We start from the raw sequence: 23717 nt of genomic DNA, 5'->3' as shown, positions 1-23717 counted from the left end.
CTTGCCAAGCCACTATTCTCTTGTGTATTATTATAGTATGCACAAAGAGGGTAATGCGACTTTCACATATACTATCACTAGCTCTGAAGTCTTCTTTCCGCTATTGTGGGGTACACCCCTACCCACTTGTTACTCCTGCTGTAAACCAAGTGCATAGGCTAGTGAGGTAAAGCTGGACACCTTGTAATGCATCCAACACTACAAATGCATATAATACAGCTTTCATACTGCCGCCCCAGCAATATCCCGGGTTTTTGCCGGGGCTCGGAGCGTCCCAGTTCAGAAACACCATTCATACTGCACCTCGGACCCGGGAATTTCCCGGGTTGACCCCATTCATACTGCACAAGTCTCTGCCCTGGCAATTTGTGGGAGTCATCACCAGAGCAGTTTTCATTGGCTGAAAAGTGGTGATGTCATAATTGCTGTTAATACACACTTTCAGTGAAATAAAAGCAATTTTCTCCAACAAACTCTGATTCTGCTTCAGCTTGATCTGCACTCCACCATTTCTCCTAAACTCCTTCTCGAATCTTCCACGGGCTCCCACCAATGACATCATCCTCCAGAGACAGGCAGACAGCCAATCAGCTTGTTTTCTGTGCAACCCGGGTTGAAAAAAAAAGGAAATTGCAATTTTGCAATCCATACAGTTCTGGATGCAATTTGGGCTTTTAGAATTTACCCAAAACGGTTTTTTAGTCCCTTTCCATTTTCTATTCAAGCCTGAAAGATTTGGAATCTAGAAAAGCAGAATAAAACTTTATTTTTAAGCCAACTGCTTTTTACGGAAGACAGGCCCAAAACCCATTGTGTTTTAATGGTGGTCAGAAACTGCACTCCCCTCCCCAGTCCATTGACAGCCTATGACTGATCACTGGGCTTCCTTTAAAGGATCTGGGAAGACTGTTCTCCAACTGTTTCATTAGAGAGGGAGAAAGTATTTGATACAGGAAAAATATATATATATATATATTTCTTGAAGGAGAAGTGACAGTTGGGATTGGTTGGTGGTTGAGGCCTGGGCTATGGCCCAAATGCATGACAAGAACCTTTTTAACACCTTAAGTAGCTTGATTTGACTAGAATGCATGAGTATCATGCACGGGTTAACGTGTGTGATATATAAATATATGTTGAAACCAGTTGGCCCATTCCATAGACATAGATCTCATCATGTGTATCCTGAACATAGGCTTTAGTCAGAAAGTTTTGGTATGACAAATGAAATACACAAGTTTAAATAACGAAGTTATTATTAGAGGCTTACATGTATAAGAGGGCAAATTGCTTTTTTTTGGGGAGGAGGGGGGGGGGAATTGAAAGATTTCAAAGATAAAAGGCCATAGTCACATATAAGATTCACAAGTTTGTTAATGGCCAGATGTTCATAGAGAATTTAGATGAAGATCTAAGGGTGTGAATCATTCCACCCCTCCTCTCAGCTGCACCCCCCTCACCAAGTGTGCATGTTTGCAGGGGGGGGTGGGGGCGGATAACAAAAACTCAATACCCATACCTTCATATAAATCCCTGTGTCCGCGTCAGTTATCTGGCCAGCATACGGCAAGTAAAAACAAAATTATATGACTCTCACAAGATATAAGAATGATTTGAACATCTTTATTGGATCATTCCAGGATCATTAAGAACAATCTGAAGAGCTGGTGTTTAGTTCATGGTGTATAAGGTGGTGGCTGAGTCTCTGCAGCAATCTTCTCATATGCTGGAGGAGCCCCAGGTATCTGCCAATAATAAAATAAAAAGTTAACACCAACTACAGCTAAGACGTTGAGTGTGGCACTATGCGGTCATCACTGGAAAACCAACAAACACACACAACAATGTTTATCCCAAACAAACAGACAACTATGTGGCTACTACAATAGATTTTGCTCTAATAATGGGAAGTGTTATGTTACAAGTCTCCTAAATTCCCCTCTAGATGAGAAAGGTTGAAGCTATGACAAGCTGTAGCACTACTCTGCAGGGGCAGTGAGGTGTTAGCTGCAGAGAAGGACAGGAATGTTTGCTATACATGCGCACTGAAAAAGGTAAATATACTTCATTTATCCCTTTATCACAGCAATGTATTCAACATTGCTTCAAAAGTTTAAATATTTTTTTGTGGAATTTTTATTTATTTTTTTCTTCACAACTACTGGGATCAATCTGGATTTATTTTTCATGGTTGTTGAAAACCATCCTCATGCATGTCAACATTTCAGATCAGAGGGGTACACTTGTAAATTGGTTTCTGGTTTCCTTTTTGATGCCGACTACAGTAAAATAGATATAGTAAGCTGGTATATTCAGATGCATCAGAAGTCTAGAGTTCTAGAATATTAGCATTTGGAGTTTAAAAAGCAAGACGGCTACTGGTAAATCAGGGAGACAAAGTCCAAGCTAGAAACCTAAATGAAAATTTAATATTCTTTTAGTTAAAGTGACCTGTGATTCTGGTGGTGATACAACATCTATGCTCCTAAGGGAACTCGAACCCCGACTATTGCTCCATTATTGGACGCTGAAAAAGCCTTTGATCTGATCACTTGGGATCACCCATTTGAAGCGTTGCATCAGTTTGGGTTCGCCGACAGCTTCATGAATACTTTACACAGCCACAGATCCAACTCCTAACTAATGGTTGTCTGATGCATTCTATATCCAACAGGTAACACATCAGGGCTGCCCCGTGTCACTACTATTATTCGTCTTGGTTCCTCTTCCAAGCTCCGCAGTACAGTATCACAATTTAAGATAGTCAAAGAGACTCAAATACTTGGGTATCTATATTCCTGCCAACCTACCAAAAAACAAACAAAAAAAAACAACTTAACATAAATTAAATTGTATGCACATAATTAGCACTATATCTACCAAAATTAATAGCTCAAAGGGTCTTGGGGTTATATTTGCTAAACTGCGGGTTTGAAAAGTGGAGATGTTGCCTATAGCAACATATCAGATTCTAGCTATCATTTTGTAGAATGTACTTAGAGGTTTACTACTTTTTTTGGAGGAATTGTAAGCCTAGAATTGCTAAATCATTTATATTTGAAAAGAGGCGGTATTGGCTTCCGCGAAATTGTAGCTTTTGCTCGCTGTGCACTATTTCACTATGCCTCTGGCTCGCTATTGCAGCAGGATTACAATGTTAACAGAGAAAAAAAAAATTGCACCATATTTCCTGGTCACCTTACTACATATGCTCCCCCGAAATGGAAAATAATGTTCTATTCCATGCATGACATTCGATTAATAAAACACTGGAGCAGACTCCTGTAATCACTATATACAACACTACATGGGGGAAACCTGCCTTTGAACCTGGGCCATCTATTAACCATTTTCTGGAATGGAAATAAGGAAAGCTCATCTATTATAGATGAGTTTGACCCTGGTGGGACTCTGTACTCCAAACAACTTTCCCAAAAACATTCTTTAGAAAATTTTACATGCAGTTACAGGTTCTTCATTTTGCCATGTCTATGACACATAAACCTAAGTGAGCCAGACACCTTAAATAATTTGTTACGTTTCTTGAAAACCAACAAGTTCAGAATAAGATTCTCATATAAAGATCTCATACTCCAATACTAAGCTCTGGATCCGTACACTCAATTGTGTCATGATGTCCCCTTTATTACCAATCTTGATACCTTACCATCTTATGATAAGATATTATATAGCAAAATTACAAGAAGTACATGTCAAAGTGAGCAACTGAGCCTACATTTTGCAGACACAGGAAACATTGTGTCTAATGAGCAAGGCATCTGCCCAAAATGCCAACATCACCCAGCCACCTTTTATCATCAGTTTTGGGAATGCTGAAAAATGTCACGATTCTGGAACAAGGTTCTGACCTTCCAGAGTTCAACTTTTGGAGTCACTATGTGGGAGCCCCATACCAATGTTTTATGCAATTTTGATGACTGGAAAAAATAGTCTCCCTTCTGTTAATATCATGCCAATCTTAACAGTTATACTAATTGTCACTAAGTAGCAGTCTTACACAATTCTAAATCTTCCTCTCCAACGTTTTTTAACTGAAGTAAAATCATAAATTATTGGAGCTTCTATTCTTTGACAGAACGGTGAAATTCCCCGGTATGGAAAAGGGAGTTCTAAAATTTTATGCCAAGTGGGCATCATACATAGAGTTGTTACCGGAGGCTCAGCAAATTATACTCAGTGTTGGAGTCTACACCTGGTCCTTATATAGGCGGATTGGAATAGATTAACACATTTTGTGATTAGAATAATTGTGGATATATTTATCAAGACAGGTCATGTCCCTCTTTTAGTGGTATATACTTTGTATTTTGTCATTTTTCTCCCTATCCACTGGACCATAAAGTCACAGGTTATGATGGTTTTTATTTGACGTGACCCATACATTTCTCTCATCCTCTTCTAAGGTGTTGTGCACACAAACTTGCTTATTATTATCATCCTCCTTTATTTATTAGGTGCCACAAGATTTCCGCAGAGCCGTACACAGTACAAACAGTCGACTATACAGGGTGAAACAGTACAAAACAATAAACAAAAATACCAATACTTCAGAAGCTCCAGGCTGGCTGATGCAAAAAAAACCAAAAAAAAAACAGAGCAGAAGAACAGGTAGGGAGACATGAGGGAAGAGGGCCCTGCTCAAGTGAGCTTACATCCTAAGGGAGGGAGAACAGAACAGGCACAGGGGGAGCCAGAAGAGGCAAGGGGGAGAGCGAGTGGAGAGGTTATGTGGATGGTTGGTATGCTTTAAGGAAGAGGTGGGTTTTCAGTGCACGTTTGAAGGAGCACAAAGTAGAAGAGAGGTGGATGGAAAGAGGGAGGTCATTCCAGTGAAGGGGGGCAGCACAGGAAAAGTTTTGGATTCTGGAATGGGAAGAGGTGATAAGAGTTGAGGAGAGGCGCCGATCATTGGCTGAGCGCAGGGAGCGGGCAGGAGTATGAATGGAGAGGAGGTCTGAGATGTAGGGGGCGGTAGAGTGGGAGAGAGCCTTGTAGGTGGTGGTGAGGAGTTTGAAAAGGATTCTGTAGGGGAAGGGGAGCCAGTGTAAGGCGAGGCAGAGGAGGAGCGGTGTGAGAGAAAGATGAGTCTCGCGGCCGCATTGAGTATAGAGCGGAGGGGGGAGAGGTGGGAGTGGGGGAGGCCGGTGAGGAGGAGGTTGCAGTAATCCAGGCGGGAGATGATTAGTGCATAGATGATAGTTTTAACATAGTCTTGACAGTTTTAACATTTTAGGATTGCTCTGTTTTATTTTGTGATTTATGTTTAATGACATTCAAGTATCTCCCAAGTAGTTCTACATTAAATAATGTTATTTGTAGTCAGTTCATCCATCTGTGCTTTATATGTATCCATCTGATGATCAATCTTTTAGCAACAGAAACTCTTCCTAGCTTTATCTTTTGTAACCTCTTACCTACAAATTGGTCACCAAATATATATATGGTTTTATGTTTGAAAATACAAATAAAATGTATGTTTCACCAACAGTGCATATTATGTAAATCTCCTCACAGTAGATACATTGGATTATTAGGACACCAGTTCATCCACCCGTTCTCCTGGGAGGAGGTCCAGAAAACATGAGCTATTGGTGTGGTCTGGAGACAGTGATATGCAACATATACAATTTGCAACTCCCACAAAAATTTTAAATAAATTTACACTTCAGGAATTGTATATACCAATGGCTGCAAAAAGGTCATTATGACAAACATATGCAAAAATCACATTCACGAAAGTAACAATGTTACCAGTCTCCATGATATTCTGGTTTAAAGGACGGGGAAATTATTTTACCACATTGTTCAAGGTGTTGTAATCCTGTAACGGCACTTTACACTCTCCAGCCTCTCGTGATGCACCCAACATTGATCGGATTGCAGCCGGACGGAAGTGGTGACTCTAGAAAAATAAAGATTCCAAGAGACATAAGAATTTTCAGTTTAATTTTGGGCAGAAAAAAACCAAAAAGTTTTAATTAATAAAAAAGTCCTTTCTTACCCCAACTATTTTGTAGCCACTTCGCTTCTTAAAGTACCAGCATCCAATAATTAGGACAAGAGCTACTATTATAGCAAGAATGGCAATGCCAGCAGTCCTAGAAGAACACATACATGCAAGTATATTAGTTATTACAATGGTGATGACTTCATTTAGCTGTGCAATGCCATTACCACCACCAAAAGGCCAGGTCACAGTACACTTCCCATTTTCTTTCCCCTTTACTGTGTTTGACATAGGCCTTCTGGTATGTCCACATGCTCATATCTTGCCTAACAAACTCCATGCTCTGTCTGCCTCCATTTGTTTGTCCCCAAAGTCTTACCTCCCTCATTATGCAACTACCACAAAGGGCCTACATTTTTAATGTCGATTTTAATGCAATCCCAGCCCTCTGTAGACTAAGAGAACCTTCTATTTTTAGATTTTCTGAAAGCTGTGCAACATCCCTTTTCACAGCTGCAAAAATATTTAGCAATTTGAAAAACATTGATCCCGTTGATCCTTAACAATGCAGTACTGGCTAGTTCTAGTACCACATCGGGTTCTAAGCCATGTAGCGGGTCAAGCCACCCCTATGGGTCTCTGAACCTGGTCAATAATGGCAATTTTATTGTTGTGCTATTACAGGTAGAAGTCTGCCTTCAAAGACCAGATGCACTTCACATTGTGTGTAGACACTTGAATTGATCTAGTATAAAATGCCCTTGTGTATAAACCACGCATCTCCCATTATTAACAATACCACACCGTTTTCAGTTTTGTTTGAGGTATGTAATTAATATATTTTGTAGAGTACCCTGAGCTGAATATAACATGTACTCAAGTAATCCAGTTTTTAATCAAACAGAATCTTGTATTGCACCACTTTCAAAGCTAGATTGAGTGTGTTTTTTGGACTTACACATGCTTTATTTTGGCAGCTTACTGTCATGTTAATGAATGAAGACTAGACAGAAGCAAGGTTTTTGTAGCAAAAAAAAAAAAAAAAATAAAAAAAAAATGAAGACCTCAAGCCAAATTACTGGAGATAACAAGTCTAGACTAAATGTAATAAAACACTAAGCCCAACAACCACAGGTATCTTGCACATTAGCACTGCAAGAGCCTAATATTTTCCAACCCAAAAATTGCTATATCCTATATAAATGCTGTGAAATACTGCAGCCTACTGAACTGCTCACTGACCATTATGGGGGCTGATCAGAGAGATTTGTTCCGAGAACAGGAAAGTGGACACCGCCACTGCATCATCTCCGTGGCCACTTGTAACCATTTGTTTTGCACAACCCTAGCTCCAAGAAGATGGAGAGCAGCCTCTTCCCAGCAGCAGGGCAGCAAATTCAGGTAAGCATCTCCTTTTCTGGAGCATGGACTTTTTGTATACCTGTTACATAGTTGCTGATTGTCCCTAGTTTGAAGAAACTGGCCCAGATGTTAAAGAATTGTCCCTGAAATCCTTTTAACATATTAAGTGATATCTTGCAATTTAAATCTTGTCCTACAGGCCTAAAATGAATGTATTGTCAATTTACAGTGATAAAAAGTTGTAATAAAATGATTGACATGAGGGGTACAGTGGCGTTTTAAGTGCCATGATACTCAATGTGTTAAGCCTGCAGCATTATAAATCATTAAAAAGAAACAGACAAGGGAAAAATGCTAAGCTGCTTCTTAGTCTGCCACAGTGATTTATGTTATTCAAGGTACAGGCTATAACCATCTGTACCAACAGGCAGAAAAGACCCAAGAGACCTCCCTTGCAGCAATAGCTTAATAGCTTTATATGAAATAAAATCCCTGATTGCTTCACCATTGTGAAATCACTGAATATCTGGCGCTCAATAGAAAACCCTAAGCTTACCCACTGAGATGCACATTGAGCGTTCAAATTAAACGCTCGGTACAGCAATTGGATGTCCAGGAACCAGAAGCTCTTAACCACATCACTTGAACTCAGGGTGGGTGCAGACAATCAGGTACCAGGGTAGTTACTAGGTCCTGACACTGACAAGCATTTTTTTTGTGCTAGGAATTAATGATGCAGCCTTTTAACCATTGCATTTGTGTTCCATAAAGGGATAAATTCTACTTTTAGGGGCCTATTTGTCAATCAGTGGTTACATAAAAATACCTGCATTATTACCATTTATTTATATAGCGCCACTAATTCCGCAGCGCTGTACAGAGAACTCGCTCTCATCAGTCCCTGTCCATTGTGGCTTACAGTCTAAATTCCCCAACACACACACAGACAGATACACAGACTAGGGTCAATTTTTTAGCAGCCAATTAACCTGCTAGTATGTTTTTGGAGTGTGGGTGGAAACCGGAGCACCCGGAGGAAACCCACGCCAACACGTCAATTGTGGTAGAGGAATCTTCGGATCCCTCACTGCATCCATCTGCTCTCCGGTCACCATCGCAAAAGTGGCCACTTTGCAATAGTGACCATAGAGAACATGAGACAGGACTTCACAGAAATAGTAGTTTTTCATGACTGCTGTTCCAAAACAAGAACTTTAATATTTAATTCCTTATCTATGCAATAAGGAATGAAATTGATAGAATGTAAAATGCAGTTCAAAATAAATATGCCTCTTAGATCAGAAGTTAAGCAATCCTCAGTCCAGTTTTGTTTTTTTTTAACCTAGCTTTTACTATTGATTTCAGTTGAATTTCTACACACTGGAAACCACTTCAAAATTAATAGGATTAACTCTGTGCTGCTTGAGCTCTGGACATTTTGCAAAAGCATCCACACAGATCTAGCACTTGGAACCAGATATCAGACGCTTGTGCGAAGCATAGCATTTACATGCCGGAGTTTTAAAATGCAATCCCAACATCAGCTAGTTGCCAGCCACATGCAGACTTAGGGTGTGACATAAGCACTAAACACAGTTTTTTTGGTAATCAAGACATATATAGGCAAACCATTACAACACTAAAGGGGGGAAATTGTATCCAAAATTTGTGATTACACATTTCTGTTTTCCTGTTCGAGTCAATATTGTTTAAACATGGAAAAAACATGCACAATAAAAACAGGCAAAACATAAATTGCAGTGCAGACATACACAAATGAAGAAATATAGGAGTAGCACGGATTATTTAATTCACGATGTGTAATGACAAGGTGTTTCTTTAGAACGCTTACTCACTTTCATATGTTATACATGGTTTGGGATGAAGAGGTTCACAGACAGCATTGCCAATATCTGACAACATGCAGTAAAGTGAATATAAACTTAGAGATAGTTTATTAGTACATAGATGGCACTTACGCTTCTGCGCTAAGCCCGGAGTGTGGCCGGCCCTTGCTGTATGCCCCCAGTGCACGCGATGAGTCAGATCGGGGCATTTTCCCAAGCTCACACAACCAGCTTTTGCTGAACCTCAAATAAAAAGAATTGTCTGAAATCATTACTTCAATCTTCTATCACGTCTTTAGGCTACCTCTGAGCCCACAGCTAAATACCCTCCCAGTTTCCCAATTAGTGCTTCAGAAGCCCATTAACCCATTCACTGAATTATATCTCACATGTAGAATCTCTGGGCTGTGTGCTAGAAAAACTATGTTAATCTCACATTTGAAAGGAAAAAATGTTACTTTTGTGTACAAATTGTGATAAACTATGTATATATATAAAATGGTTTGCATAACAAAAACAATATAGTAAAAAAAACATTTTAAAAATCAGTGGTATAAATTCAAATCGTGTTTGTAAAATAAATATCTCACACTTATTTCTAAATTACATTTGTAGCAGAAAATGTATTTAAAAGATCAAGAAAGTTAACTGAATAAGATGGTTGTTTGCAGGACACAATGTCAAAACCGAGCAAACTACTGAAAATCAGCATTACTATTTGTTGAAAATCAAATTAACTACTCCACTTTGTTGGAACATACGATGAACAAGTTCATTGTCCAATATTTATTTACTCTAAATTTATATGGTTACAGTAAATTAAAAATAATTTTCACCCAAGAAACATTAATGTTTGTATTTAGTAACAAAATGTTGCCATAAAATAATTCACCAAATAATTAAAATTACATTATAAAGAATAATAGAGAAGATGGCATGAACTTACCTCCCAATGGATGGTGCAGTACTTAGTTTGTGGATGCAGATACTGTTTTTCTCCCATATTCTTTTGTGTTTGAATCTTATGATTATCACGAGTTCAACTCTTAAGGAACCCTTTGATTTGTTTTAATGAGCGTGAAAGCTGAAGCAATTCATCCCTTCTGCGCAAGCCCTTCAAAATCACATGCACTCAAGGGTAGAGGAATTTTATCAACGAAAAAAAATAGATGATATAAGTTTATCTATGCAACTAAATTGCATTCAAAAGTATGGGCAAGAATGGTTAAAGAGTATGAAAATGTGTTTAGAAATTACAATAGCATTTAGCACTTTTTCTACAGGGTCTGACCTTTTGTAGGAAAAGTGCATAAGTTTAGCTAGTTTTTCTAGCTAACTCTACAATTAAAAAAATTTGCAAACTATTTAACATAGGTTCATATACGAAGATACTTTCTGAATATTACATTACACATCACTTAGTAAGGTACAATGAGATTTCAAAGGGTTTGGCATGGAACAGAAAGTGTGTGTGTGTGTGTGTGTGTGTGTGTGTGTGTGTGTGTGTGTGTTGGGACAAGGATAATACTTATTTTTTTCTTTTTGTCACTACGACTGTGTAAAGTTAGCCACGCACACTGCGATATTAGCAGCTATATCAAGAACTGTCACACGCCGCTCGCCCACGGCTGCTACCCGGTAACCTGAGCATCTATTCATTCCTCATTCCCTGCTTTCTTCCCTGGCTGTCAGGTCGGCAAACGACTCTGCGCATTCGCAGGTGATCATCTCACCCGAGCTCACCTGCTCTGCTCCTCTATTGATTGCCTCTCATTTATAAGGCTCCTCCCAGCACCCCTCAGTGCTGGTTCTTCTCGTCAGACTCCTGGCCTGGAAGCAGCTCATGCACTCTGCTGCAAATCACCAGGGCTGCCAAGAGGAATTCAGGGCCCCGGTAAAACAAATTCATGCCCCCCCCCCCCTTATAGTTAAGCAAAAAAAAATTCCAGGGGTGTGGTCACACAATTGGGGGCATGGCTAGCACAACAAAATCACTAGGTCCTCAATTCCTCGGAGCGTGACATTTGTCCAAGCACTCCTGACTTTCAGGACATCTAGCACCCTTGTGTAGTATAGGAAGAATGCACTGTGTACAGAAAGAGTTCAGTCTTGGCCTGCGCCCACTGGGCTCACCAAACACTCACCAAACATTGGCATTGTCCCTACTAGAATCACAACATTTCACACACTATGCTGCTCTGTCCTACCTGTTCTTCTCACTTTTACCACATGTGGCTGCTGGTTTCTTTAGTTGCGGCTTGTCTGGATCCTGGAATGTTGGAGGACCTATTTGGAAAAAAAAATGGCTACATTTAGAAAACTACAGCCAGCCCCACTGTTAAATCAATAGCGTTCCCTAGTAATAATTAGGCCTTTCTCCAGCTCCATTAAAATAACAGTATTCACATTTAATATACATATTCCCGCAATCATCCCTGCCACTAAATAATTCACTCACATTTAATAAAGAGACTTCATTCTCCCCAAACTCACCCTCATTCAATAGCCCCCAAACCACCTCATCTTAAAATAATAGTCCCCACTATTACATTGCCCCACCATCACCCCACAAACAAAATAACACCCATTAATTAGCCACCACCTACCTCACACACAATACATTTCTACAAGCCCCCTGTGCCATCACACACATTACTGTGCCTCTCTCTCTCTCTCTGACCCCTCTACACATTACTGTGCCTCTCTCTTTCTGACCCCCCTACACATTACTGCGCCTCTCTCTTTCTGACCCCTTTACACTTTGCTGTGCCTCTCTCTCAGACCCCTTTACACATGAATGTGCCTCTCTCTCTCTCTCTCTCTCAGACCCCTCTACACACTAATGTGCCCCTCTCTCTCTGACCCCTCTACACATTACTGTGCCTCTCTCTTTCTGACCCCCCTACACATTACTGTGCCTCTCTCTTTCTGACCACCCTACACATTACTGTGCCTCTCTCTTTCTGACCCCTTTACACATTGCTGTGCCTCTCTCTTTCTGACCCCTTTACACATTGCTGTGCCTCTCTCTCAGACCCCTTTACACATGAATGTGCCTCTCTCTCTCTCTCTCTCTCTCAGACTCCTCTACACATTAATGTGCCTCTCTCTCTCTGACCCCTCTACACATTACTGTGCCTCTCTCTTTATGACCCCCCTACACATTACTGTGCTTCTCTCTTTCTGACCACCCTACACATTACTGTGCCTCTCTCTTTCTGACCCCTTTACACATTGCTGTGCCTCTCTCTTTCTGACCCCTTTACACATTGCTGTGCCTCTCTCTCAGACCCCTTTACACATGAATGTGCCTCTCTCTCTCTCTTTCAGACCCCTCTACACATTAATGTGCCTCTCTCTCTCTGACCCCTCTACACATTACTGTGCCTCTCTCTTTCTGACCCCTTTACACATTGCTGTGCCTCTCTCTTTCTCACAGACCCCTTTACATCTCTCTTTCTTTTTTTTCTTTTTTTTTTTAATGAAATAAACTTTATTTGAACTGCAGACACTCCAAACTTTTTTTGTTTTTTATTTAACAGTCCTGTGAATTAAGGACCACCAGTACACAAGGGAAGGAGTTATTTTTCTTTTTTTTCCTCATTTGGGCTATTTACGGAGATATCATAAGCTTCACTGTGATTAAACACATTTTGCATTCTTCAGTTTCATACTCCAAAACACTGTACCCAGCACTCAAGAGTGTGTACGTTTTGTGCTAACTAAAGAGAGAAAGACTATGGTATATAATTCTGGTATATTCACGTCCTTGTAGTCTGCTCTCTGTATATGGGTATGTAAATTATTGGCATATTTGGGCTCTTTCTGATAACTTTCCTGCCACAATCCTTTATGGACCATTCCCTTAATAAAAGTGAGATAGAAAACGGTTTTAATTCTTCCTTGTACATGTTGATCAGATCCGCAGAGCCGGCTGCTTGCCATTCATTGCGTTAACTGTTGTATGCTACTGGATGACTTCAGCTTCCCTGTTTCCGTTAAATACCGTACGAGGCTTGGGACGTTAATTCCTTTGAAAGCTGGGTTTGTAGCTGTTAATGAGTTCAAAGAAGAAATCACTTCAGAAACATCCATAGTCTGTCTCTACTTTACTTACCTTCTTTCATCTGCTCTTCTGTCTTCTTTCTTCTTACTTGGTCCGCTCTGCCCTGCTCCTCACTGAATGACGACATTCAGAGTGAGCAGAGAGGAAGGAGGAGGGATGCTGGCGATCACGTGAGTATGTTTGTTTTTTTTTTCCTTCTTCTTAACTATTCAGCCCCCCCACCATTGAGTGGTAGCAAGCAACCACCCCCCCACCCCCCCCCCACCAAAAAAATACCCCCAAAAAAAAACATAGAGTGGACAGATTAGAAAATAAAATTCGCCCTCTGACATGTCCAGGCCCGGGTAAATAGTACCCGCTCCCCCCCCCCTCTCGGCGGCCCTGCAAATCACCAATTACTTGCTCCACTCGTTAGAGCTAACTACTGCAGATCATCATCCATCTCTCCAAGCGTGCTGCTGCAAATCACTTATTACCCGCACCGCTCCTTAGTGGTAACTATTGCAGGCCATCACGCTAAGTGTGCTGCCGCAGACTATTGCTTATTGGCTCCACTTCCTTAGTGGTAACTCCTGCAGACCATCTCTCCTATCTCTCTATGGACTATCACTGAGCATCAATCAGTACTCCTACTCATTAGTGGCTAACAACCTGCCTACCTTCTTCTCTGTACTCGGTTCTCTATCACTGCTCACTGTGAACTCCCCTAGAGGGCTGCGACCTGCAGGGTGGAAGCTGCAAAGCCCAAATTCTCTTGCGGGAACCTCTGATGAAAACTTTCCACTTTGTTAGATTCCGCGCCTCTGGGTGAAGTACCGCCAATCTCAGTCAGAATAGAAGGATCCCACTCATCCTAGTGAATCCTGACAAGAACTCTGATGTGCAATAGTAATCCAATTATAACTGATCAGTCCACTATTAGTAATGCAGGGAAATATAGATAAAATATGTCTACTATTGACCTGTGTATGTCAACTTATAATGGCACAAACAGCACCCAATGAAGCTGAAAGAGGTCACACTGTTGGCACATGCACTGAAAAACTAAATGCAATTTAGTCAACTACTAAGTGACAGGATCAGTCCTATATCTCCAGCTGGTGGATTCTGATCCTGTATTTTTGTGTGCTGGTGAGCTGTGATTCTTCATTTCTTATATGAAGCATTAGTCTAATTCCACTTTCAAGTTATGGAACCATTCCTGGACTTTCCATAACCAAAACTTGTGCCATGGAACATTATATTTCTGGGGAAAAAAATCATTCTCCGATGGGTATTATGGCATATAGATTGCTGTTTTTATCAATGTGTCCCAAATAAATACATCCACATAACTCCACTGCCACCAGGAGCCTATACACAGCCTGGTAGCATAGTTCCATGAACTCATGAAATTGTCACTATATCCTGATCCTCCCATCAATGTGAAACAGCAGTAACCAGGATTCATAAAACCAGGCAATGTTTATGCATTCAGCCTTTTTATTTCATAGCCTACTACAATCATGTTTTCTTGTTATTCATAGGTGTGTCAATCAGTTGGATTGTGGCTGCCGTACAATTCTAACCTATTTAGTGACAAACTTCCTTTGAAATCCCCCTAATATCATATATAATAAAGAAAAGAAGGGATTGTCTGCTTTTACTTTTGGTGTAAGTATGGTCAGAACTGTATTTATAAAATTGTCATCAAATGCCATGGCCTAATGAGACAGGATTTGGAAGTAAAGGGAGGCGATATAAGTGGCAGTCTATAAACACAACATTTCTAGCATACCACTATTATTAGCTGAATTTTTTTTTGTATCCTCATGATGGTCATGAGTTTCTGAGACATTCCTTTAGAACAGCCAGGGGTTTAGTTAATGAGACTGTGTCACTTAGGGATGTAGTTTGTGATACATACTACAGACAACATTCAGAAAAGTGTAGTTAGATCAATAACAATGTTAATAGAGGATCTTTTTAATGGAAACAACACTCAAATTCACAAACATCTAATATTATTTTTTAGGACATCTATGCTCAAAATGACCGAAAGAATCTTAAATCTAGCAGTAGCTAAAGTTAAAATTCTTCTGAATTGTAAAGTGCTGCAGAGGTACATGTTAATAATAATATTAAAGACACCAAGGAGTTCTGTGACAATATAAAAGCACAAGGCTATAGCCCACAGAAATCCAAGCAGACTTATAATATCCATAATAATTTACAGCAGAGGGTACATTATTCATTACAATTTACTGTTTCCTAATGAACACTTAAGTGATGACTTCAAAACTCACAGAAAATAAGCAAACACATCAACATTTACTGTTTACATAGATACTATTTACAATAATATGATATGGAATTTTTTTTCAATGTTAAACTTGAGATGTTCATTTGATGTTTTATAGATCCTCAATTCCTATCATACATTTTTCATTCTTCGTTTCTTAGAAAATGTGACATTTGTCCTTTAAAAAAAGGAGCTACAGTAGAACAGTACAGAGGATAGGAAAGTATTGTGGATGATACAACAACAATTAAGATAAAAGAAGAGGATGAGATTTTCAAATAACAAAGAAAACACAAACATGGGTGTGGCTTACTCTCATCCAAGAAAGCCATCTTTCTCCTCTTGTCTAGTCTAAACCAGACAGAATTTATAAACATCAGGGATTTCCATTGCAGAATTTGCTGATAAGAAGAGGTGTGTTAATTTGCAGAGACCCTTCACCAGTAATAACCACACCAAAGTTATGAGGCCTTCCTCATACCCAGAGCCCAGCACCAATATCCTACCCAGCACAATGACCAAAGTTTAGAGACTATATTCCCATTACCTATCTGCAATCAATCCAATTGACAACAGTGCAGCATATACTGCTGGAATCAGTGGCTCAGCCTAAGCTGTTTCCGCCTCCATTATTAGCATGCCCTGTGTCCTTTATGTCCAAAATAGTGCAATTAAGCACAGGATTAAGAAATATACAGATGGCCCCGAATCAGAGGCAAAAACCTTTCTTTACAAAGCTCTTTAAGCATATTGAGCGATTGGCGCAGGGCCATGTTATCATGGGAGGTGACTTTAATGTTACTCTCGATCCAGCTCTCGACAGGTCTCCCCCCCCCTCTTCCCGGCGGGGTCTCTCCTCCTCCCCTGAATCCTCCAGCTTGTCCACACTCCTTATACACCACTGTTTGTACGACTCTTGGAGACTATGTAATGTAGACGCCAAGGATTACACTCACTTCTCAGCCCCGCATCAACTATACACGTGCATAGATATGTTACACATTTCACACTCACTCATCATGTGACGCGGGCAGACATTACCCCCCTCTCTTGGACAGACCATTCGGGTGTTTCCCTCGTACTAGATCTCCTTAAACCGCCGCCCCCCCCCCCCCCAGCGCTGTAGATGGCGCCTAGACGACGCGCTTTTACTTAATAGATCTATCTGCCTAGACATTAAGACCTCCATTACTAATTACTTCCAAGAAAACTCAACCACTGACATTGCCCCCAGAATTGTTTGGGAGGCTCACAAGGCTACCATTCGAGGCCAATTAATTAGCCAATCAGCTGCAGCTAGAAAGAAAGCAGCCAAGGAAATTTCATCCTTGGAAAGTGGGTTAGCTTCACTCCTTACTCAGCATCAAATTCACCATGACCCGACCCTACTTCCCAAGATTGCGTCACTGAAGGGTCAACTAAATACCCTCCTTTCCCGTAGAGCAGCTTTCACGATGCAGAAACTCCAACAGCGGTATTATGATAAAGCGGATAAAGCTAATTCTGTATTAGCTAGAAAGCTCCGGAAAAAAATAGCCTTGCAACATATTGATAAAATCCGTCAGTCTCCTTCTGGAGATGTAACTTATGACCCAACGGGAATAGTTGGAGAATTCAGAGACTTCTACTCTTCTCTTTATAATCTGGAAGCTCACCTGACTGATTACCTTGTATCCAAATCCATCCCTAAAATTACTACCACACAACAATCTTCCTTGAATGAAGATATTACTCTACCGGAGGTATTGGCGGCAGTTAAGTCTCTGAAATCCTCCTCAGCTCCTGTTCCGGATGGCCTAACTTCCCTGTACTATAAGAAGTTTGTTGAGGTCCTTGGTCCTGATTTGACAAAATTTTTCAACGAAGTGCTTGGGGGGACTCCCTTCGACTCCGCCACCACCAGGGCTAACATTATTGTAATTCCTAAACCAGGAAAAGACCACTCTCTTTGCGCTAGTTATAGGCCCATCTCACTACTAAATGTTGACCTGAAAATATTAGCAAAAACCACTTCTCCCAGCCCTCGTCCATCCTGACCAGGTGGGCTTTATTCCAGGGCGCCAAGCTCCTGATAACACTAGAAGGATTATCGAGTTAATTCACACAATAAACAATGATAATCTTCCCTTTCTTGTCATGGCGCTCGACGCCGAAAAGGCGTTTGATCGCATCTCCTGGTCATTTATGGAGGGTGTGCTTCGAGCAATGGGATTCACAGATAAATTCCTGACAGGTATTCTAGCCCTATACCGGTCTCCGTCAGCTACTGTTTCCGCTAATGGTCTGACCTCAATGCCCTTTTCGATCACGAACGGCACCCGTCAAGGATGCCCCCTGTCCTCACTGATATTTGCTCTTGTCATCGAGCCATTGGCCGCTAGAATTCGAAACAATCATGAGATATCTGGCATACAGGTGGGCCCCTCTACCCATAAGATTGCCCTGTACGCGGACGATGTCCTGCTCACTATTACTAACCCCAAACTATAAGTTCCCCCTCTCCTAGATGAGCTAGACCTCTATGGCCATTTCTCGGGTTACAAGATTAAAACAGATAAGACGGAGGTTCTAGATTTCAATATATCAGATACAGACAAGCTATTATTAGAATGCTCGTTTCCTTTTCAATGGGGTCGCCACAAAATTAAATATTTGGGTGTTTTCATCACAAAGCACTATCGACATCTCTTTCAAGCCAATTTTCCTCACCTACTCGATCAAGTTAAAACAGACCTTACATCGTGGTCACAGCTCTACATCTCCTGGATTGGACGCATTAATGTCGTCATAATGAATATCCTCCCCAGGCTGCTCTACTTCTTTCAGACTCTTCCCATCCGCATCCCGCCATATGTTTTTAAATTCCTTCAATTCCATGTCTCCAGATTTGTCTGGTCGGGCAGACGACCCCGGGTCCGACTTAAGGTTCTTCAGAGGTCCCCGCAGGGGGGAGGCCTGGGGATTCCTGATTTTCGAAGATATTACCTCTCCGCACAACTCGCTCAGTGTGTCCTGTGGTCCGGTCCGAAGGAAGCCAGGGTATGGTCTAAAATTGAGGCAGAGGGTCTGGGATTGCTTTCTTTATCCTCTCTCCTATGGCTCCCAAGGCCTCGTCGCCCTAAATGATTGTTATCTCACCCAATAGTTTCACACACACTATCCATCTGGGACTCAACATCCCAAAAATTTGCCTTGTCTCCCCATCCCTCTCCGGTTGTTCCGCTATTCAACTCTCCGGAATTTCCTCCCGGACTGCATCATAGCTCATTCCAGCCATAGTACTCGTGGGGAGTCATTTACCTCAATCATTTATCTACCTCTGCAACTTTTCCGCAGTTTTCTGAAATTCAATCACAGATCCACATTTCCTCAAAGCACTTTTATCAGTTTTTGCAACTTCGCCATTTCCATAGTGTCACTAAAGATCGCATGCTAGCCCGACCTCTTTCCACCTTTGAAGCCTCTGTCTACGCCAATCTTCAACTAAAGGTCTAATATCAACGCTTTACCACGAACTTGCTTCCTCTCCTTCTTCTCTTAGAGCCCTCCATGAACTCGCTTGGGAACGGGACCTTGGTGAAGAGCTACTGGAAGAGGAATGGTCTGAAATTTACGAGAACGCCGCCTCTAGATCCATCTGCGTAAGAATTAAAGAGAACGCATATAAGGTGCTATATCGATGGTACTATGTGCCGTCGCGTCTTTGCAAAATCCATCCTGATTCATCTGATCGGTGCTGACGAGGGTGCTCCCATGAAGGCACATTTCTCCACACATGGTGGTCGTGCCCAAAATTGACAGGCTTCTGGATCCAGATAAGAGGTCTGATTAATTCAATTCTCCAGGTGGATATTCCCCTGGAACCCAAATTTTTTCTTCTTCCTATGGGGGCTCCCACGGCAACCCGACACCAGAATAAATTGATCAGACATATTGTTTCGGCAGCTACCTGCCAAATAGCGGCAGACTGGCGCTCGCAATCCCCTCCTTCCATGCAGTCCATAATCAACAGAATTTGCCAGATTGAACGGATGGAATACATGACCAGTATTATCCGAAATTCCTCTGGAGCCTTCTCCAAGGTCTGGGACCCATGGTTATCCTTCTTCCAGGCGTGCCCACCCTTTACTTAACTCAGCTTCAAAACCTCATATCTCTCTTGGTCCTTTTTCCAACTAACAATGGATCTAGTCACTTCTTCCTTTCTCTCCTCTTCTCTCTCATTTCTCTCTTCTTTCTTCCTCTTTCTATAAAAACCTTAGGTCATCTGCTACTACTAAAATTGTTTGATTGTTTGACTTAGTGCCTTCACATGTTCTATGCTGGTTGCTGATATTGTTACTTCCTGATTACTTCTGTTATCAGTTTGCACTTTGTCATTCGTTCTCTGTTGTTATCATGACCTTGCATAATAAAATAAAACTTAAAAAAAAAAAAAAAAAAAAAGAAATATACAGATGCTCCTTAAGAGTTTCTCTTGACTGATGATTACATAGGTCTGATCATCCCTGTGCCCAGCAGAGACCTCTGCTGCTTATCAACTGCCAGGGCCTCAAGTCTGTACTTGGCAGCTGACTCCCATAAGGGTTTAGTATACAATACAAAGCTACAGCTCATGGTGTACACCTTATCACATTACCAGGGAAAGCAGCCACGGCCTAAGTCATAACTGGTCCCACAGCCGCCATCAATGGCAATGCCCTGCCACATGAATAGGCTTTAAACAAATACATTATCCCTGCCTCGACAATATCCATCAGTGCCCCAGCCAACTGACCTACTTATCAGTTCCGGGCTCAGTCAAGCCTCCTGGCTACTGACCTCTTGCTGAAGTACATACCCAATTTCAGGGCCAGATCTACTCACCCCAGCCCCCCACAACCAACATATCTTAGTACCACTTAAGTATACATGTAGTCAGAGCTAACCCAAGCAGATCCCACATCTTCAGTTCACTGCAGATATGCACCCAGGAAGTCATCTAGGCTGCTCTCACTTCACCAGTTCAGCTCCTTTTATTATAAGACCCCAGGATCTTGCCTTACCCAAAACACATTCTTCAACGCCCTACAAAAATGGCTAAACCACTTGGTGTGAGAGCCACTTTAAACACCTCCTCACCCCCCATACTACACACTTTGTATCCCTTTTCTGTTGAATAGAATGAATCACCTTTATTCGCAGGTGATGTGGTCTCTAAACCATTTGTGCCCTATAGATAGTGGGCTCCTAAACCCTTGGTCCCTGTAGGCCTACCCTAACCGATTCATATTGTCACTCACCGGACTGTTAGTGCCTCTAGGTTGGGACATGGGTCTCTCTCGCTCCTGCCGGCGCCTCTCTTGAGCCGCGGCCGTCCGCCATCTTGACTAAGATTGCGCATGTGCAGAAACCCTGAACTGTTAATACCTCGCCTCTAGTCTCATTGGTTTATTAATCACCTCTCAGTACTTAAGGCACCTGTTGCCCTATTACCTTTGCCTGTTCTTGGTTCTCATTCCTTGAGACTCTGAGGTGTTTCCTGTTTCTGCTCGTGTTATCCGTTACCTGCCTGCTTCTGGACAAGTCTCCTCTCCACATCGGTAGTAGAACTTACCCGCTGCAGACTACTCTCGCTACCTCCGTTACCTGCCTGCTTCTGGACAAGTCTTCTCTCCACATCAGTAGTAGAACTTACCCGCTGCAGACTACTCTCGCTACCTCCGTTACCTGCCTGCTTCTGGACAAGTCTCCTCTCCACATCGGTAGTAGAACTTACATGCTGCAGACTACTCTCGCTACCTCCGTTACCTGCCTGCTTCTGGACAAGTCTCCTCTCCACATCGGTAGTAGAACTTACCCGCTGCAGACTACTCTCGCTACCTCCGTTACCTGCCTGCATCTGGACAAGTCTTCTCTCCACATCGGTAGTAGAACTTACCCGCTGCAGACTACTCTCGCTACCTCCGTTACCTGCCTGCTTCTGGACAAGTCTTCTCTCCACATCGGTAGTAGAACTTACCCGCTGCAGACTACTCTCGCTACCTCCGTTACCTGCCTGCTTCTGGACAAGTCTCCTCTATACATCAATGGTACAACTTGCCTATTGCAGACCACTCACGTTGCTCCGTTACATGCCTGCACCTGGACAAGTCTTCCCTTCACATCAGTGGTACAACTTGCCTATTGCAGACCACTCACGTTGCTCCGTTACATGCCTGCACCTGGACAAGTCTTCCCATCACATCAGTGGTACAACTTGCCTATTGCAGACCACTCACGTTACTCCGTTCCACGCCTGCACCTGGACAAGTCTTTCCTTCACATCAGTGGTACAACTTGCTTATTGCAGACCACTCACGTTACTCCGTTCCACGCCTGCACCTGGACAAGTCTTCCCTTCACATCAGTGGTACAACTTGCCAATTGCAGACCACTCACGCTATTCTGTGCTGGACAAGTCTTCTCTACATATCCGTGGTGAAACTTACCAGCTGTAGACCATTCATGTTTCGTTGTGATATAGCTACTACTCTGTATGGTACCTATTAGATGGACTAAAGTCTACAAGTGCCTCTGTATTGTAGCTGCAAGTCGCTGACTTTTCTACTATATTGTTGATTGGTCTTTGCCTAACGTTATCCAGTTATCAAGTACTGGCCTGCTATATGCTAGCTGCGTGCTAAGGCACTTGGACTCTTTCCTCATTTTATCCTGTTTACTAAACTGCTGTACCATTACAGTTCCACGGTGCCAAGACTCAGCATTTATACTATTGACATTCCTTTCCTCTATTCTACTGTATGGTTCCACTGATTCACCACACTACCCAGAGGTCCGCACTTCTGGTAAGTGTAGCTACACCTGATGAATTCTGGGTAAAACTCCTAGTGCCCGTGACACATATGCTCTCCTCTCTCCTGGGAAGTCTCCAGTAAGGTTGCCAAGCCTTTTTCCTTGAAAAGATGTATAGATCAATATGTCTCCTATTATAAACCAAGATAAGTCTTAAAATACTGTCTTTAAGTTTTAAATATCCAAAACCATGAACAAATGCCTTTAAATGAGGCCAGGCTAACATTGTTATGCTTCAGGAGAATCACATCCACCCCTCTTGAAAAGGAAGACAGTTTATGCAGATATACTTTTTAACTGCTGACAGTAAACAAAAAGACGTAGCTATAGTATCTTGGTGCATAACAGGGTTCCACTCACTTTTGAAAAATAGTAAATCGATCCAGAGTGTAGGTTTTTCATTCTGGTTGTATCATATAGGGACTCCAATCTAAGAGCCTTCCTCTATGCTCCAAACATTTTTCAAAACATGGCCCAAATCGCTAAAAGTCATAGGGGGGAATTCAATTCCCCACAAAGTACCGCCACGCTAAAACTATTACCGCTATTACGGTAATAGAACTACCATAATAATGACAGAAGAGCCTGTCTGGCACCAAGGAACATGAAAAGATGGCGGGTGAGGAGAAGGTGTCAGTGAGGGTTGCAGCTATGGAGACGGAGACTGAGTCAGAGATGGTGCTGGAAAGGCCAAAAAATGTTAAAAAAAGTTAAGGTGGGGGATGGAGATGCTCAAGAAGAGCAAAGAGCAAATCCAATGAGCCCAAGAAAGGTGGAGATGGTGGTAAAAGTACTGGACCAATACGACTACGACATTAAAAAAAGTGAGTAGCACGTGTAGTGTACCTGTTTAAAGGACTTTATGTATTTCATTATAGTTTCACACGAAGCAATGCAAATGCCTGATTCGTAACATAGATTTTTTTCGGCAGAACGAAGAATTAACGGTGAGAAGGCCTGTTTAGATACCATTAATGTAACACCTGTTATCAAACAAGAACAAATTGATGTTGAATACCAAGATATGAAAGAAGTTATACATGAAGGTATTTCAGTGAATATGTGTAGACAACTAAATGCTTTGGGCACATACCTGTACCGTTCTAATAACCAAAAAGGCGCTTGTTTTCCAGAATATATGGAGGTTAAGCCCACTATTATTGTGATTGTGCCAAGGGGGCCACAACATAAACTGATCTCGAGCAGTGTGCAAGGTGAGCAAATTAGACTATTTCTGATATTGGATATAGATTACAGATATAGAAGTTTAATCGTAAACATTTTTTATTTCCTTGTTTCGTAGGTAAAGAAATCAAAGGGAATATGAACCCAAGCGACATCAAGAAAAAGTATAAAAAC

General features: G+C 41.6%; 1 protein-coding gene across 1 annotated transcript; it reads right to left on the bottom strand.

Moving 5' to 3' along the window:
• Positions 1-1603: 1603 nt before the first annotated feature.
• MLANA (melan-A) lies at positions 1604-10248 on the bottom strand. The gene is made up of 5 exons (XM_075209298.1): positions 10124-10248; positions 9310-9414; positions 6023-6119; positions 5819-5923; positions 1604-1745 (listed from the first exon to the last, which is right to left on the bottom strand). Exons 2-5 carry the CDS (start codon positions 9384-9386, stop codon positions 1677-1679), a joined length of 348 nt encoding a protein of 115 aa, XP_075065399.1. The 5' UTR covers positions 9387-9414; positions 10124-10248; the 3' UTR covers positions 1604-1676.
• Between the last annotated feature and the right edge of the window lie 13469 nt (positions 10249-23717).

Source organism: Mixophyes fleayi, chromosome 1 (genome assembly GCF_038048845.1).
Source record: "Mixophyes fleayi isolate aMixFle1 chromosome 1, aMixFle1.hap1, whole genome shotgun sequence".
NCBI lineage: Eukaryota > Metazoa > Chordata > Amphibia > Anura > Limnodynastidae > Mixophyes > Mixophyes fleayi.
The sequence above is the reverse complement of the archived record's forward strand: the minus strand, read 5'-3'. Positions and strand labels throughout refer to the sequence as shown.